The sequence below is a fragment of the Hippopotamus amphibius genome, chromosome 17 (assembly GCF_030028045.1).
Source record: "Hippopotamus amphibius kiboko isolate mHipAmp2 chromosome 17, mHipAmp2.hap2, whole genome shotgun sequence".
NCBI lineage: Eukaryota > Metazoa > Chordata > Mammalia > Artiodactyla > Hippopotamidae > Hippopotamus > Hippopotamus amphibius.
Genome location: NC_080202.1, coordinates 14,841,913 through 14,859,941, shown reverse-complemented (window position 1 = coordinate 14,859,941; position 18,029 = coordinate 14,841,913). Strand labels below are relative to the sequence as shown.

At 34.7% G+C, this 18,029-nt stretch overlaps 1 protein-coding gene and 1 non-coding gene across 5 annotated transcripts in view; both read left to right on the top strand.

The window, feature by feature from the left end:
* The window catches only part of NSRP1 (nuclear speckle splicing regulatory protein 1), a 67,689-nt gene that overhangs the window by 40,625 nt on the left and 9,035 nt on the right, over positions 1–18,029 (top strand). For 3 of the 4 annotated variants that reach the window (XM_057714974.1, XM_057714975.1, XM_057714972.1), the window contains one exon: positions 11,600–11,656. In XM_057714974.1, the coding sequence (XP_057570957.1) occupies positions 11,600–11,656 (57 nt within the window). Of the gene's footprint in view, positions 1–11,599; positions 11,657–13,684; positions 13,738–18,029 lie in introns of all 4 variants that reach the window. The other variant, XM_057714976.1, reaches the window with a different exon arrangement.
* LOC130841155 (U4 spliceosomal RNA) lies at positions 16,961–17,101 on the top strand. Its single transcript, XR_009050191.1, has one exon. It is a non-coding gene; the product is annotated as a U4 spliceosomal RNA (small nuclear RNA).

The window sequence follows — 18,029 nt, the reverse complement described above, 5'->3', positions numbered from 1 at the left end:
AGATCGTGTTTCAAATTCAATCCACTCCTACCTGTACCCTTCTTTGATTTATTTTTCTGCATAGAATGCAACATATCTGACATAAATTTTATTTGTTTATTGTCTGTTTCCTTATAAGCTTATTGAGGGCAGGGGTTTTTATTTATTGTTTTTTCTCCCAACACCTTAAACAGTCCCTTGCACATGGTGTGTGCTCAATAAATACTTGAATGAATAAATGCCATTAGGTTGTTGTTACATGTTCTTTAGTTGTATAAAAGTATTAGTTGTTTCCTTAACTAAATGGTAAGTTCTTTGAAAGGTAGAGTGTATTCTCAACTCTCTGTTGGTTGTTGGGCATAGAGTGGCCTAACCAACATTAAATACTAAATGGCTGAAAGTGTGGAATTAGAAATTTTGACCACACAAAGGCAGATGGCACTTCCTATCCTGCAAAACTGGTCAAGATACTAAACATAATTAAATTTCAGTTCTGAGCAGGATCTTAAAGGTGCTTTTGTTAATTAATAAATTAGAATAACTTCTTGTTATATAAAAATACATAGTCATTATAGACCAGTTAGAAAATACAAAAAAGTACGAAGGGAAAATTAAAATTACTGTTAATCCCTTCACTCAGAAGTAACCACTATACACATTTTGACAGCAGCTCCATAACATTTTATAGTATATTTGGACCATAATTTATTCAGCTGTTTTCTTACTGCTGGACATTTCAATTCTTTTTTTTTTTCGATACTCTGGTGCTTTTATTTCAATGATATATTTCCAATAATATAATGAGGCTTCTTGGTTGAAGGATATGTATATTTTAAATATTAAATAGATGTGTAGTATCATTTTAGATGGTCATATTGCATTCCATTATATGAATAAACCATAATTTAATCATTCTGTTGTTGAATCTTAGAGTGGTTACCAGCTTTTTGATTTTACAAATTGCATTATCCTGTAAGGCATTCTTGTACACATTTAAGATTATTTCCTAAGGATGAATTCTTGAAGTGGAATTGCTAGATCCAAGGCTGAGCAAATTTTTTAAGGTTGTAATATTACACATAGAAAACATGATAGTGGTGGGAAATACAACCATAAATATGAACACTTATTTATTTAGCAGATACTTACATGCTGGTCCTGTTGCCGTTTGTGAAGTTAAGGAAGTGTTTAAAGATGGGCAATGTCCCTGTCCTTAATGAAACTTTTAGCCATTGGGGGAGGGGTACAGCTCAGTAAAATGACAACTTCAGTATAGAATGATAAGTAAAATGAGAAAAATAGATGTACCTAGGAGGGTACAAATATCTAACACATTCTTTGAGTAGGGAAGATTTCCTGAAGGAGGCCAAGACTAGAAGGATAAGTCACTGTTGTCCAAGCAGAAGGGGTTAGATTCACAAAGTCCTAAAGTTGAAAGAGGGCATGGTGTGTTCAAGGGAACGAAAGTAACTAATTAAGAATGGATCGTAAACACTGTAGTGTATACAGAAGTCTAAATAGAATTTACATATTTATAACATTATACATGTATTAAATTCACGTGTACAATACATGTATAATGTTATAAATCAATGTTACCTCAATTAAAAAAAAAAGAATGGAGCATAAAAAGAGAGAGGAACTAATAAGAAATGAGCTTGAGGGAGTTTAAAACAACTATGTCAGATATTTCTGAGAGGTCAGATAACGTAAATAGCAAAAGTATGGAATAGGTTTAACAACAGAGTTTTAGAGAGAATGATTTCAGTGGAGTGGTAGGGATAGAGGCCAGGTTGCGCTGGGGTTGAGGAATGAACATGGATAGAGGCAACAAGGGTAGACCACTTTGGCTCCTATGGGATGCAGGATTCTTACGGTGGCTATAGGGAGAGTGGGGTCGGTGGCTATAGGGAGAGTGGGGTTGGTGGCTATAGGGAGAGTGGGGTCGGTGGGGAGGGGGATCTTTGTTTTCACATAGGAGAGATTGAGCATGGGTCCTGACACACTTAAGGTTTTTAGGTTTTGTGAGAGGGAGTTATAGGGAATTCCTACTTGATGTTTCTTTCCAAAGATGCCAATATCATAGGTATTATTTAAAAAAGGAAAAGACAAGTCATAGAGGGGGAAAGATATTTGCAACCATAAAAATAAGAAAAGATTATTGTCCAGACTATACCAAGAACTCCAACAAATCATTAAGAAAACGAGAGAATCCAAATAGGAAAATGTACAAAAGACATGAATAGGTTTTTCAGAGAAGCAAACTTAGTTGACTAGTAAATATATGAAAAATATATAAATTATATGACTATATAATTCAGCCTCATTAATAATGGAAACACAAAACAAAATCATTTTATGCCCATGAAATTGCCTAAACAATAAAATGTTCCACAATATAAAATGTTCACAAGGATAGAATAGTGGGAACTTATACACCATAGGTGGGAGTGTGAATTGGTTAGACTACTTTGGAGAATAATTTGTCAGAATTTAATGAAGTCGAAGATATATCTCCTGCAGTGTAGCAGTACCTCTCCTAAATGGTTTCACATGTGTATCAGGACGCATGCACAGCAATGTTCATAGCTTCTTTGTTTGCAAAAACAAAAGCAAAGAAAGCCCCCATAAATGTTCATCCGCAGAGGAATGGATACAAGTTCGGATTCTGTGAAGTAAAACAACATCATTTAGAGAGGTATACTGTAGGGGAGGTAAGATATTTCTTCACCCTACTAGAGACTAGCGGCCACTGATGTAAGACAGATGAGCAGGAGAAAAGCATATGATGTTCTTTTACACACATGTGGGAGCCCTCACGAGAAAAAATGAAAATCCAAAGAAGTAAATAGGCCTAAGTGCTTATATAGTAGGTTAACAAAGAGTAGCACTTGTGGAAAAGTAAAATTTGGGGAGACTAAAGGAAGATAGAGTTATTCTAACAAGGTCTGTTTGTGTAGATTTCTCCTGGCCTTGACTCCCCATCTCTGGTGATAAGAATGTTTCCACCTCCTAGTACAGGGAGGGCACCTTTCACATGGGAATTTTATCTCCTGCTTTTAGGGAGAAAAAAGGTCAGTGTCCTTGCATTTGCTGTTTTTCGTGTGTCTTTAATTAAAAATAATCAGTATGCCAAAGCAGCATATTTTGGGGTAGCATGTCCTGAGCCCCTTCAAAGTCTTATGTAGCAAAAGTATTTAAAAAATCAAGGAGATAATAAACAAAAATCAGGGTGGAAAGGGTAGGAGATGAGATGAGGGAAAGAAGATATATATATATATATATATATATATATATATATATATATAGTGACTTCAGGTATACTGATAATGTTTTGTTTCTTAGGCTGGATAATGAATTCATAGGTGTTATTATTTTACTTATTTGAACATAATTTTTCATAATAGTTTTGAAAGGTGGCAGTAATCTTAGGTAATGTGTGTACAGGGAGTTGACAAAGACTAGGAGGTTTTAAAAGAGAGGAGGCCTGGATGTAGTTGGTAGAGAAAGAAGATAGACTTGACTAGTGAAAAAGAAGAATTGATAGGTAGGTAGCATTAGGGCCCAATTACAATTAGAAACTAAAAAATTATATTTTACGGAAGTGTTTGGCAGGCCTAATATACACAGCAAATGGTTGGATTGATTCAGGACTTGGGTTTTTCAAATGAGTGCAGAAGATGGCGGTATAGCAAAGGAGTTAAGATTATTGACAAGAGTAGTTGAAGATTTACTACTATAAAGATTCTAATAGAAAATAGAAGAATCAAGGGATTAGGGGCATCCATAAGATCAAAGAAGAGATACGGTGGAAATAAATGATCGAGAGCTGCCGTATTTCATTGAATCTAAAACATGGTGGGTTGCACTGTTATTTTATATACCACTAAGAAAAAAAGAACACTATCAATTAAATATGACAGTCTTTCTTGTCACTTAGAATTTTAACTGTATCTTTAGTACACAATACAATACTGAAAGTGTTCTTTTAGTATAAATTAGATATAAATTTTTTAATTTAGGTTACTCTTATGCATACATAAAAAGCAAAATATAAGTGAAATTAATTGGTTAAGAATTCCTAAAACTTTTTCAAATCTAGTCTTTTTTTTGGACTCACTTTTTCATTCAGACCGTGTTTTTCCACACAGTAGCATTCTCTGTGACGTCGAACCTGATGGTTATAAAGAGGGTGTTTGGGGGTGGTAAAGTAGGCATGTTAAGTAAAAATCCCAAGTGGGAGTCAAAAGTAGATTATCTCTACAAAGTTGCATAACTTTAAGAAATGGTACATCAACACTCAGTGATGCTCATTCTATGAGTTTTGATGCTGACACTTCTGATATTCAGGCATGCAGACAGTAGTATCAACTAAAATATTAAGAATACCTCTGGTAATTAGATGACGCCACTGATTGTAAGGTGTATCCGGATTTCAGCAATGTTAAAATGTGAAATAACATCTTATGTTCAGTGAAATTTGGTTAGAATGGTAGTGGTGGTTATCAGGTGAGTTGCCCAGGTTTATAGTTTCAGGGCTGGGGTAGTTGCAAATAGTGACAAGAGTGACCATGAGAGAGGGTTGCTGAAGTAGAGAGGAAACAGTCATTAAATTGTAGTCAGACAGATATGGTATGACTAAAAGGGAGACTTAAAAACCTTTAAAACATAACTGAAGATGAGGAAAACAAGGTCAGTGTTTGTTGTATAGATTATCTGGGATGATGATGGCATGCCCAGGTGATGGTTTGTTGTAAAGTAGAGAGGAAGACTGAGCTCAAGATGTCAGAGATAGTAAGTAATAAAGGGTTCATAAATTCATAGAAGAGAGGGAAGGATAAGGGTAACATAGTCATATAGCATGAGGTTCAAAGGAAGATGGATTTTTACCTACAGTGTATGAAACTAGAATCAGGAGGAGACACCACTTCCTAATCTGAAGTACAGGCCATGAGCAACCCCAAAGAAAGATGTCTTTAGGGAAAAGCCAATTTTTAGTCAAGGAAGTAAAAGAGAAGTTCATCAAAGAGGATGAGGATATGGGGATTCTAGAGGACTCAATGAGAAGGTTTGAGTCAAGGTAAAATACACAAGAAGCAGTGTGGCTATATATAGCCTGAGAGGGGATGATTATTGATTGGCTTCTTGAATAGTGAACAAAGACTAACATTGGTGTAGCCTTAAAGTTTCCCCATACCATTAAATGTTATGGAAAACAGATTTTCAATTGACTACGGAACTTTTTGTTGAAGAGTATACACTTATGTAACCGGTCTTCCTTTGTTGAAAGTTTTTCACTAAGGTGACTGGATATCCCATTATATAACACAGTGAATATCATAGTACCTAAATCTTTTTTTGCATCTTTTTTTATATCCTTAGAATAAACTGAAAGTGGAATTACTGGATCAAAAGAAATGGATATTTTTCAGGCTCTCTTAATACATTTTGCCAAATTGAAACTATTTCACATTTTCACAGTGTAGGAGTATATCTTTGTTCCTTACCTTGCCAGTATTGGATGATTTAATTTTAAAAATCTTTACCAATTTGATATGTGATAAAAGTTAGTATTTTCATTTTCATCTTTTTAGTTATTGGTAAGATTGAACATTTTTTCATATAGTTAATGGTCATTTATATTTTCTTATTTCTAAATTTTCTGTTCAGAGCCACATATTTTTCTGTCTGAGCTTATATAATAAGAATTTTCTATATTTTATTTATTTATTGGCTGCATTGGGTCTTTGTTGCTGTGAGTGGGGGCTACTCTTCATTGTGGTGTGCGGGCTCCTCATTGTAGTGGCTTCTCTCATTGTGGAGCACAGGCTCTTGGCGTGTGGGCTTCAATAGTTGTGGCACACGGGCTCAATAGTTGTAGCTCACGGACTCTAGAGCACAGGCTCAATAGCTGTGATGCACGGACTTAGTTGCTTCATGGCATGTGGAATCTTCCCAGAGCACGGCTTGAACCTGTGTCCCCTGAGTTGACAGGCGGATTCTTAACCACTGTGCCACCCAGGAAGTCCTTTTTTTTTTTTTTTTTAAGTATTTATTTATTTATTTAATTTATTTATTGCATTTCTGAATTCTAAGAGCACAACAGAAGATTGTAGCTGTGAGCCATTTAAAAAAGGATTGATTCCTGGACGGACAAAGGAGGAAAAAAAAAGGAAGGATTGATTCTTGAACTGTTTTTTCTTTAGCTGAGATCTGTTTTGGATAAGTGGATAGGTAAACCTCTCTTTTCAGAAAGAAGCCCATAGGTAATTTTTTTTCCCTTTAAAAAATCAACCCTTTTCTGAATTTTCATTTAATTAAAAAGAATTTATGACTGAAGAAAGATAATTTAGTAATATAAAAATAATGGTCCAGTATCTGAAATTTTCCCCCATTGTCATTAAACTGTATTTTGTGTATTGAAGGAGTTCCAGTTATAATACAGAGCCATTTCTCTTCTGATTTTTATCGCAGCCCAGGAGGCAACCCAGGTGTACAACCATGTGCTTTCTCTTCCATTTCTCTGAGCTAACTGCAAAGGTTTTTTAAAACAGTCTCCCTTTTAGTCATATCATATCTGACTGCAGTTTAATGAAACAAACACAAAATTGATTAATTTTTATTCTCTACAAGAACAATGGAGGTAATAAAGATTAAGAAAATCCAGTTGCAGTGTTTTTCTTAATTCTGCAGTTTATGGTGCTTGTACTTTATGATCACGTCTTTACCCTTTGTAATTGGGGGGGGGGGGGATTGTATTTATAAAATGGACCAGGTTTTTATATTCTTTTTTTTCATATTCATTTCTTATTTGGAATTAAAGCTAATGGGAGTGTATCAACTCTTAGACATAAGAAATTAAGATGTTGACCAAATATGGCTCCTCCTCCACTTTTAGTGCTATACACATACTAGGTTCTCAGAACATGTTTGTTCAATTCATATATTTGCAAGGTACTACTACAGGCTTTTTAAGGATATTTCCCTGAGGTTTTTGTTAGAGAACCTAAATACCTTGAAAGACCAAAGCGGTACAACAGTTTTGTGCTTTTAGGACAGTCAAAATGTTTGCATTTTGGGACTTCCCTGGCAGTCCAGTGGTTCAGACTGCGCTTCTGCTGCACACTGCAGGGGGCACAGGTTCGATCCCTGGTTCCCTGCAGTGTTTGCATTTGACCCGATTTATAAATTGAATTATTTTTTTATTTAAGATAAAGCCCCTTTTCCTAAATTTAAAACTAATGATAATTTGTGGGTTTACTGTAAGGCAGCATTAATGAATACCCTCTTTTATTACTCTTATGAAGTGGTCTTCAGACATAGAGTTAAGGTAATTGCCTACATGCTAATTTGGAAATTAATCAGTTAATGACGATATTGTGGTTTGTCGTATTCAGCCTCCATCATCAGTTTTTAACAGCTTTATTTCCTTAGGTCACTTGCAGCCTAGAATATTTTGTGGCAAGAACTGAAGTGTTTTGTAATATCTATACCAGTTAAGCAAAATACATTCCTTTAAAATAATACTGAGTGAAAAAAGCTAATCTCAAAATGATTCCATTTATTTAACATGTTACATTCTTGAAGTAACATAATTATAGAGATAGAGAACAGATTAGTGGTTGCCAGGGATTAAGGATGGGGGTGGGGAGGGGAGGAGAGGCGGGTATGACTATAAAAGGGTAGCACTAAGGAATATTTTGGTGATGGTATAGTTAAGTATCTTGATTGTGGTGATAGTTACATGAAACCATCTATATGTGTCATAAAATAGCATATATATACATACACAAATTGTGCATGTATAACCGGTGAAATCTGAATAAGCTTTGTGATTTATACCAAAGTCTATTTGCTGGTATTGGTATTTTACTTTAGTTTTGCAAGATGCTAACATTGGAGGAGGCTGGGTGAAGGACCTCCTCGTACATTTCTTTGCAACTTCTAGTATATTTATAATTATTTCAAAATAAAGTTTAAAAAAATATACTTCTTTAACAAGAACTCCCACCCCATACCAGGCAGTTATTAAAGGAGGATATCCATTCATTTGGTCGTTCCTTGCTATCAACTCCCATCATCTGGTGATTACTATAGCAGCACAGCAGAGGACTCCCCCAAAAAGAAGAGTTCTTTCTAATCTCATGCTTTGGGGCAATGTATTTTCATTTATAGTTGCTAGTAAAACCACTCTTAATTCTAGAAAACCCATTTCTGCTATGCCATTAGCTCCCATGGCTAGTGAAGGATTCAAATGTATGCATCCTCCATTCTCCTGTGTTTTGGTGTACTGACTATGAAACCTGACAGAATCTTAACACACAAAACATGTATAGCCTTTTAAATATTCAACAGAATAGATTTTTCTATTTCAATAGATGCAAATTGAATCATACTGTACAACTTGAAGTAAATGCCAATCTTATATTTATTAAGCACACTGATAAATATACTATGAAGCAGAACATAGTGTACATGCTTTTCTGGTGAACACTTCGGTTTAACTGTAATATTTAAAGGGAAGAAAACTTACAGCTGCTGCTTTCACATAATTTTCATTTGTTTAAATGTTCAGCGCATGCTCTTAAATATGAGCATATTAATAATAATGGTAGTAATGATAGCTAACATTTATTGAACACTTGTATAAGCCAGGTACTTGCCAAGTTCTTTTTACATATTATCCCATTTACTCCTTAAAACAATCTTGTGAGATAGATACTATTGTATAGATGAGTAACATACCTGAAATAACACAACTAGTAAGAGAGAGGGAATAGTTTGAAAGTCAGATTCCTGAGCCTACACTTGTGACCGTTATTCTGTACTTCTCCCTTATACCATGTGGTATAGGAACTCTCAAGTTTTGTTTTATTCATAGGACACATGTATGAAATCTGTTTCTTCTCTTGCTGAGTTCAGTAAGATGAAACCTTCCCTGACTTATGCAGGAGAGCCTGCTTTTTTCATTTTTATTTTCTCCTGCATATCCTTTTTAATGGAAACCAGACTGAATTAAAAGTTGTCTTAATATTTGTACTGGTATTTTAAGGATATCTCTTAAAGTTTAGAAAGACTTGACCTTTAAAATATAAAATCTTATTGATCCTGCATTTAATTTTACCAGTTATTTTGTTGCCAGTATGAATCTAGAATTTCTTATGTTTGTTATATAGAAGATTTTAAAATGTCATTTAATACATTTACTGGTTTTTATATAGGATCACTGTTACTGAAAAAAGTTTTATTGCTACTATTTTCATTCTTAGTTTTTTGTATGTGTTTAAACAAGTTGTTGACATTTCAGCCATCACCATTAAATAGTCATTGTTAGAGTTCCTTTAGCTAGAAAACTGAGACGTGAACTTCAAAAGAAGACAGTCCTTCCTGAGTCTTTCAGCTTATGTTCAGAGTTACCTCTTTATCCATTGATGCTCTTGGAATTCCAGAGATATAAGTTGGTGGATAGAATGTGTAAAATTACTCTCTCCATATGTTATCAACCCTGTGAGTAATAACTGATTTTTTTTCAAAGGTCATCTATCCTTCTAAACAGCTATAAACGTGAAAACAAAGTCTGTTGAGATGTTTCAGAGTATGTATACTTTACATTGGAGAGGCCCTTCCCAGTCTGCTTATTCTACATTATATAAAAGTCTAAAAAGTAATACCCTTGTGTTTTGTTTTTTCAAGTTCAGTAGTTCAGGTTGAAGCAAACAGTTTGAAAGTAACGGCCTGTGAGCTGTGACTGACTGACTAGAGGAGAGGTAGGAAAAAGTAATAAAAATAAGTAAAAGTCCAGCTTTGGGGATTTACTCTTCTAGTCAGTCCTGAGGACATTACTGATTCAATGATCAAGAAAAATATAATTGGGGCTTCCTAGGTGGCGCAGTGGTTGAGAATCCGCCTGCCAATGCAAGGCACACGGGTTCGAGCGCTGCTCCAGGAAGATCCCACCAAAAAAAAGAAAGAAAAAGAAAAGAAAAGAAAAATATAATTAGTATACACTAATTAGAAAGACTGAGACATAAAAATGCATTGGAGGTAATTCTCTGGTGGTCCAGTGGTTAGGACTTGGTGCTTTCAACTTATGGGGCCTGGGCCTGATTCCTGGTCGGGAAACTAAGATCCCACAGGCTGAAAAAACAAAATGCATTGGAAAGAATTTCATGAGATATACTTACCACAATATTTATTATTTTCATGTTTAATATTTATATTCTAATGAGTGAAAAATGTGTCATATCACATAACAGGGACATTTGAATTAAGTGGATAATACATGTAATACACAAGTAATACACTTAGCATAATAGCACCTGGCTCTATAGATGTTAGCTGCTATTATCTTTGTTATCAACATCTCTTTCTCTAGTCGGAGTCAATTTACTATCACTTAAACTTAGTCTCTGCCTATACACTTCTTTTAATTTATTACGTAAGTGTTCTATTATTGTCTGTCTTTTGTGTATTAACTTTATTCATTTACATGGTCATAGAAAACTAGAAATAGATTTCTTTATTTTGTTCTGTTTGTTGCCATGGGAAACAAAGGATGCACCAATTGATACTATATAGCTGGAAATAGCAAATGTTAATAGGCTACAGAACTATGGTCCTATGTCTGAGGATTATATTTTTAATTAAAAATAAATTCATTAGTAGTCTTTTTTTTTAAAGATATAATTTACACACCATAAAATGCACCTCTTTAATGTGTACATTTCATTGTTGGTTAGTATATTTACAAAGCCTTATAATTTTAAGGAAACGGTTTTTCCTAAGTATTCTAATTATATTTCTTTTCTTAGCTGCAAGTCTTTACTTTCGCCCATGTGGTTACTACTTTCTGTACTCCTCTTGTCTTCTCTGAAATTCCTTTTGATTGAGGTCTAATGTCATATCTCTTTGGGGAAGGCTTTCTTTATTTCTCATACATTTAGTCTTCTACTCTGTTCTCCCACAGCCCTTTTTTTATCCCATTATTGTATTGTCTATCACATTTATATTGTAATTATCTCTTTAGTTGTCTTCCCTTTCAGACCATTTATCTCTCAAGCACAGAGACTGTTCTTGTTTGTCTGTTATCTTCAGGAGCTAGAACAATGCCTGTTATGGTAGGCTTTTCAGTACATATTTGTTGAATGATTATAACGACAGATAGTTCTGGCTGTCCCTAAGCCTTCAGCATGTACTAAGAGTTTGATATACTATATTCAGTGGTGAATATTAAAATAATGTGCTTTTTGTTGCTGGGAATCGTACCATTTTAGTATTGGAAAGGACCAATTCTCCCCCACTCAGCACACGCACATTCACATATGCACACAGAGCAAACTGAAATCCATTGAAGTTGAATGACAGTGGTGAAGCTGGAACTGAAAACCCATGTTACCTCATATTGTCCTGTACCATTTTATTTTCTCTTACACCATGATGATTTATGATGAAAGTTCATTTGTTTCCTAAAGTTTAGGGAAAAGACCTTGAAAATGTTAACTTAATTCATAATGTTATCTTTCTGTTTTTAACCATAAGTAAGGAACTAGTTGCCAACCAGAATACTGGAAAAGAACTTTTAAATTGGTTGAAACAGTGACAGCATTTTCTTCTTTTATAGGCCTCCGTGAGTGAAAGCCTTCAGAGGGAAGCTGCTAAGAAGCAAGCAATGAAACAGGTAAGGTGGAAGGGTGAATTAAATGCAGTTGATAAAGTATTTCAGCTCACATTTTGAAGTATCAGTTTTGGTATCTAGGTAACTGAGACTAAACAGAGTAGGTGTGTATAAAGAAATAATTTTATCGACACTTGTTTTCTGAAAATGTGTAAGGTGTTTCTTGATTTACATAGATTTCAGGTTTCTTGTATAAATTTTAAAGGAGAAAAACGCAATGAAGAATTAGTTCCTAATTGCTGTGTTGTAGATTAAATCCCTTTCTGCTTTCAGGTGACTTAGTCTGACAGTGGATTACATGGTTTAAAAATATCTGCTAATGAGCTTACTTGCTTAAAAAAAAGTATACAACCAAAATGATTTTGCAGTTTTGTAATTATTTTGAACTCATCTGGCAAGGAAGGGTAATATCAGGTAATTTTCGGTAGACTTGCCAGCACCTTGTATTTATGTATACTGTATAGTGTTTCCAAGTACTTTTATACATACATAGTGTTTTTAAAATTCTCACAAACCTACCCATGGTCCTGATAAAGAAATTTGAAACTTCCAAAGGTTGTTACCCCTCATGATCACACAGCTAATTATAGAACTAGACCTGGAGTTTTAGTAATTTTTCTACTACTCTACCCATGTATTTTAGATTTAGCTGCTGTAGAAAGTAATGAAATTGAACAATGGCAAAGTATTTTTCTTTTCAATTTTAATTCTTACAACAGTCCTATTGTAGGATAGTTGCTCTTATAATCTCTATTTTGAAGTTGAGGAAATGAAGGCAAAAAAGATTTGTGTGACTTTCATGAGATCTCATAGTTAGTGAATGGTCACGTTATATTCAAACCCAGGCAGTGAAATTGCAGAGCCCAAAATTTTAGCTGCTGTGTTTTACTGCCTCCTTGGGGAATAGGCACAGAATTACGTATTTAGTTACTTTAAGATAATAATATCTTAGTGTAATAGTGGGATATAACATGTAAATTAGCACCTTCAAAATGATTTAATATACACATAACATTAAAAACTTTGATTCTTTAACATAAATGTTAGAGTGCTTTGAATCAGAATTTTAGAGCTCAGGAGAATTTTAGACCATCAAGTTCAGTTTCTTCACTGTATGGATGAGAAGAATTAGTTCTAGTGGTTCTAGTGACTTCTCCAAGTCATGTGGGTATCTTGTTTTCCTAGTGTTCTTTTCACATTTTTGTGCCTCCTTTTCTTACTTACTTAAAGTATAAGTCCCGAATCTAATTTAATTCTTAACTCTGGCTTGTTCAAAGCCGCTTTTTCTGATAGTGAGATGTTTCATAATTTGCCTGGAAATTGGAGATGCTACTACGGCTCTTCTACCTCTCATCTGCCTGCTGCTGCTATACTGCCTACTTTTCACCTTATTTTCCCCACTTGAAGGATTCAGCATTTGTCTTCCGCTTTAATCTCAAACTGACTTTTATCATGAAGAATACCACTCTGATAGCATTTACTGAATCTAAGAGAAAATACTCTTAGAAATGGGGTACTTTATCTGTTAGACCTTTTTTCTTTTCTCTTCTCCCTTCCCCTTTTATCCGCCCCCCCCGCCCCCTGTTTTTTTATTTAATCTGGCCCTCAGGTGCACAGAACTGATGTTGTGAACATTATTATCTTATTCCCTATTTCATTGGAAAAACTTCTAATATGTCTGTTGAAAGAATATTTCCTGTAGGTCTTTGGTAAATATCTGTTGTCAAGCTAAGGAAGTTCTTTTCTGATCTTGGTTTGAGGTCTTGTTTGTTGTTGTTGTTTGTTTGTTTTTTTGAAAGTCATGAATGAACTATATTCATACCAATAAAGACCAGCTTAACTTTAGAAAATCAGTAATGATGACTTCACATAAATGCTATAAACACAACATGGGTGTACAGTGTTCTTTTTATATTCCATTGCATTTGGTTTACTAAAATTTCATTAAGGACTTTTAAATATTAAGGAGTTTTTTTTATCAACAGTGAGATTGGCCTGTGATTTTCTTTTTCTTTCACTGTAATTATCCAGATTGGGAAAAATGTAAAAGTCTGACAGTCCCAAGATTTAGTGGGTCTTATAAAGTAAGTTAATGATACATACATTTTATAAGTTTGTTTCTACTTCATTAATTTCTATCCTGACAAATTGTTTTCTTCATTCTGCTTTCTTTGGGTTTATTTTGTTATTTTTCTTACTTTTTGAAATGAGATCTCTTTCAGCCCTTTCTCTTTTCTAATATATGTGTTTAAAGCTACATGTTTTCCTCTAAGCACAGCTATAGCTGTGCTTATCTCACAAATTTTTGGTAAGTAGTAATTTTATTCGGTTCAGAATATTTTCTAATTTCCATTATGATTTCTTCTTTGGTCTATGGATTATATAGAACTTAATTTTTAAGCATATAGGGTTCTTTCATTTCCTTTTTGTTACTGATTTTTTTAAATTTATTTATTTTGGGCTGTGTTGGGTCTTCATTGCTGCATGTGGGCTTTCTATAGTTGTGGTGAGCGGGGGCTACTCTTTGTTGCGGTATGCGGGCTTTTCATTGCAGTGGCTTCTGTTTGTTGCAGAGCACAGGCAGCGTACAGGCTTCAGTAACTGTGGCACACGGGTGTAGTAGTTTTGGCTTGCAGGCTCTAGAGCTCAGTCTCAGTAGTTGTGGTGCATGGGCTTAATTGCTCCTTGGCCTGTGGAATCTTCCTGGACCAGGGATTGAACCCATGTCCCCTGCATTGGCAGGTGGATGCTTACCACTGAGCCACCAGGGAAGTCCCCTATTAATTGATTTTTTAACACGATTTCTTTGTGTTCCAAGATGATGCATTGTATTGTTTCATATCTTGAAAATGTGTTGAGATTAACTGTGTGGTTCAATAGTTTTTAATAAATATTTCTTCAATCCTTGAAAAAATAATCTAAATGTTCTTATTTGGCCAGTTGTGTGAATCCATATATATTCATACTGATTTTTTTTGTCCTCAATTACTGAGAGGCATATGTTAAAATCCCCTCTTATAGTTTTGGATGTGTCTGTTTTTTCTAAGATTTCTGTTCAGTTTTTACTTTATATATTTTGAGACTTAGGTTAATTAATAATAGCCTATATCTACACACATGCCCCCTTGCCACTCTCCCAGTATTAAAAGAGGCAGGATTATCAATTTAAAATAGCCTAGTGTCCTGTTTCCCTTGCTTTTTGTTGTGGTGATGGTAATGATTTCTTGGATTCCATGTTTTCCTCCTTTGAGTTCTCCAGGTTGGTTTTGGGGAGGGAGCAGCAATGCTAATTCACCATGTAAGCAGGAGAATCGTTTTTCTGAGGTTAAAGTAAATGTTGAAATGTTTAAAAAAATAAATAATTATTTTTTAGTATCTTAAACAATATTCCAGAAAAGAAGTTTTTAATTTAGCATGTACATCATTCCATTCTAATTGTTGACATGTGAAATATCAGGTCGGTTCTTTGAATAATTTATACTATCACCCTGTCACTTAAAAAGGATCTCTTTTGGTTCCACATTGCAGTAGACAGTGTACCAATTAAAAAGTTAAAATGTGTACTCTGTACCTCAGGAACTTACATGTTGATACGAGACTAAAATTTGTGAAATAATTAGAAATAATAACATCAAGAGTATTCTTAGGAGAATATATATTGCAGTATAGAATGTGCCATCAGAGTTCAAAAGAAAGACATCATTGGGGGTAAAAGCCCTCAGAGATGGCCTCATTTAAGAGGTAGGGGGTGAGCTGCCCCTGAAGCTGTAAATAAGATTTTGATGGTCTGAAAGCAGGAGGAGGAACATTATAAAGTATTTCCCCAGAGGGGACCTACAAACAGCCAGAAAACAATTAACAGGGTGGCAGTAATACATACCTATCAATAATTACTTTAAAGCTAAATGGACCAAATTCTCCAATCAAAAGACGTAGAATGGCTGAATGGATTAAAAAAACAAGACATCTATATATTGTATACCAGAGACTTACCTCAGATGTCAGGACACACACAGACTGAAAGTGAAGGGATGATAAAAGATGTTTCGTGCAAACGGAAACCAGAAGAAAGGTGGGGATACTATATTTATATCAGACAAAATAGACTTTAAAACAAAGACTTTAATAAAAGACAGATGGGCATTACATAATGATAAAGGGATCAATCCAACAAAAAGATATAACATTTGTAAATTTTCATGCACCCAGCATAAGAGCACCTAAATATATAAAGCAAATATTAACAGACCTAAAGGGAGAATACAGTAATACCAGGGGACTTTAGTACCCCACTTATATCAATGGATAGGTCATCCAGACAGAACATCAGTAAGGAAACATTGGCCTTAAATGACACATTAGACTAGATGGACTTAATAGATACAGAATATTCCATTCAAAAGCAAGAGTACACATTCTTGCCAAGTGCTCATGGACCATTCTTTAGGATAGAACATATGCTAGGCCACAACACAAGTCTTAATCAAATTAAAAAGATTGAAATCATATCAAGCATCATTCCAATGACAGTGGTATGAAGCTGGAAATTACAAGAAGAAAACTGGAAAAATCACAAATATGTGGAGATTAAACAGCATGCTACTGAGCAACCAATAGGGCAATGAAGACATCAAAGGAGAAGTTAAAAAATACCTTGAGACAAAGAAAAATGGAAATAGAGCATACTAAAATTATCGGATGCAGCAAAAACAGTTCTAAGACAGGAGTTTAAAGCAATACAGGCCTTCCTCAAGAAACAAGAAAAATTTCAAATAAACAATCTAACTTTACACCTAAAAGAACTAGAAAAAGAACAAATGAAGCCCAAAGTTAGTGGAAGGAAGGCAGTAATAAAAATTAGAGCAGAAATAGGCACTAAAAAGACAATGGAAAAAATCAGTGAACTGAAGAGCTGGTTCTTTGAAAAGATAAAATTGATAAACCTTTACTTAGACTCACTAAGAAAAAAAAGAGAGAAGGCTCAAGTAAATAAAAGCAGAAATGAAAGAGAAGAAATTACAACTGATACCAAAGAAGTACAAAGGATCATAAGAGACTACAATGAACAATTACATGCCAACAAATTGGACAACCTAGAAGAAATGGAGAAATTCCTAGAAACATACAGTCGTCCAAGACTGAATCATGAGGAAATAGAAAATCTGAATAGACTAGTTACTAGTGAGGAGGTTGAATCAGTAATCAACTCCCAACAAACAAAAGTCCAGGACCAGGCTTCACTGGTGAATTTTACCAAATATTTAAAGAAGAATTAATACCAGTCTCTTTTGAAACACAGAAGAGGAGGGCCTTGTGCAGTGGCAGTATCATAGCCAATGAGGTTTATCCGAGGTGTGATTATTGCTAATTGAAAACTTTTCCCAATACCCAACCGTGATGACTTGAAATATAGTCGGCACTGGCAGTTTTTCACAGTCTCTACTGAGACTGAATAATTAAAAAAATAAGAAGAAGAAAAGGAGGGAACTCTTCTAAACTCATTTTATGTGACTAGTGTTATTCTGATACCAAAACCAGTCGAGGACCCCACAAGAAAATTACAGACATCCCTGATAAAGATAGATGCAGGAAATGGGCATATATGATAAACCAAAAGCCAACATCGTTCTCAATGGGGAAAAACTGGAAGAATTCCCTCTAAGAACAGGAACAAGACAAGGGTGTCCACTCTCACCACTATTATTCAACATAGTTTTGGAAGTTTTAGCCACAGCAATGAGAGAAGAAAAAGAAATTAAAGGAATCCAAATTGGAAAAGAAGAAGTAAAATTGTCACTCTTTGCAGATGACATGATATTATATATAGAAAACCCTAAAGACTCTACCAGAAAACTGCTAGCACTCATTGAGGAGTTTAGTAAAGTAGCAGGATACAAAATTAATGCACAGAAATCTCTTGCATTCCTATACACTAACAACGGAAGAGCAGAAAGAGAAATTAAGGAAACTCTCCCATTCACCATGGCAACCAAAAGAATAAAATACCTAGGAATAAACCTGCCTAAGGAGGCAAAAGATCTGTATGCAGAAAACTTTAAGACATTGCTGAAAGAAATCAAAGACGACACCAACAGATGGAGGGACATACCATGTTCCTGGATTGGAAGAATCAACATCATGAAAATGACTGTACTACCCAAAGCAATTTACAGATTCAGCGCAATCCCGATCAAATTACCAATGGCATTTTTCACAGAACTAGAGCAAGAAATCTTATGATTTGTATGGAAATGCAAAAGACCCCGAATAGCCAAAGCAATCTTGAGAAGGAAAAATGGAGTTGGTGGAATCAGGCTTCCTGACTTCAAACTATACCACAAGGCCATAGTGATCAAGACAGTATGGTACTGGCCCA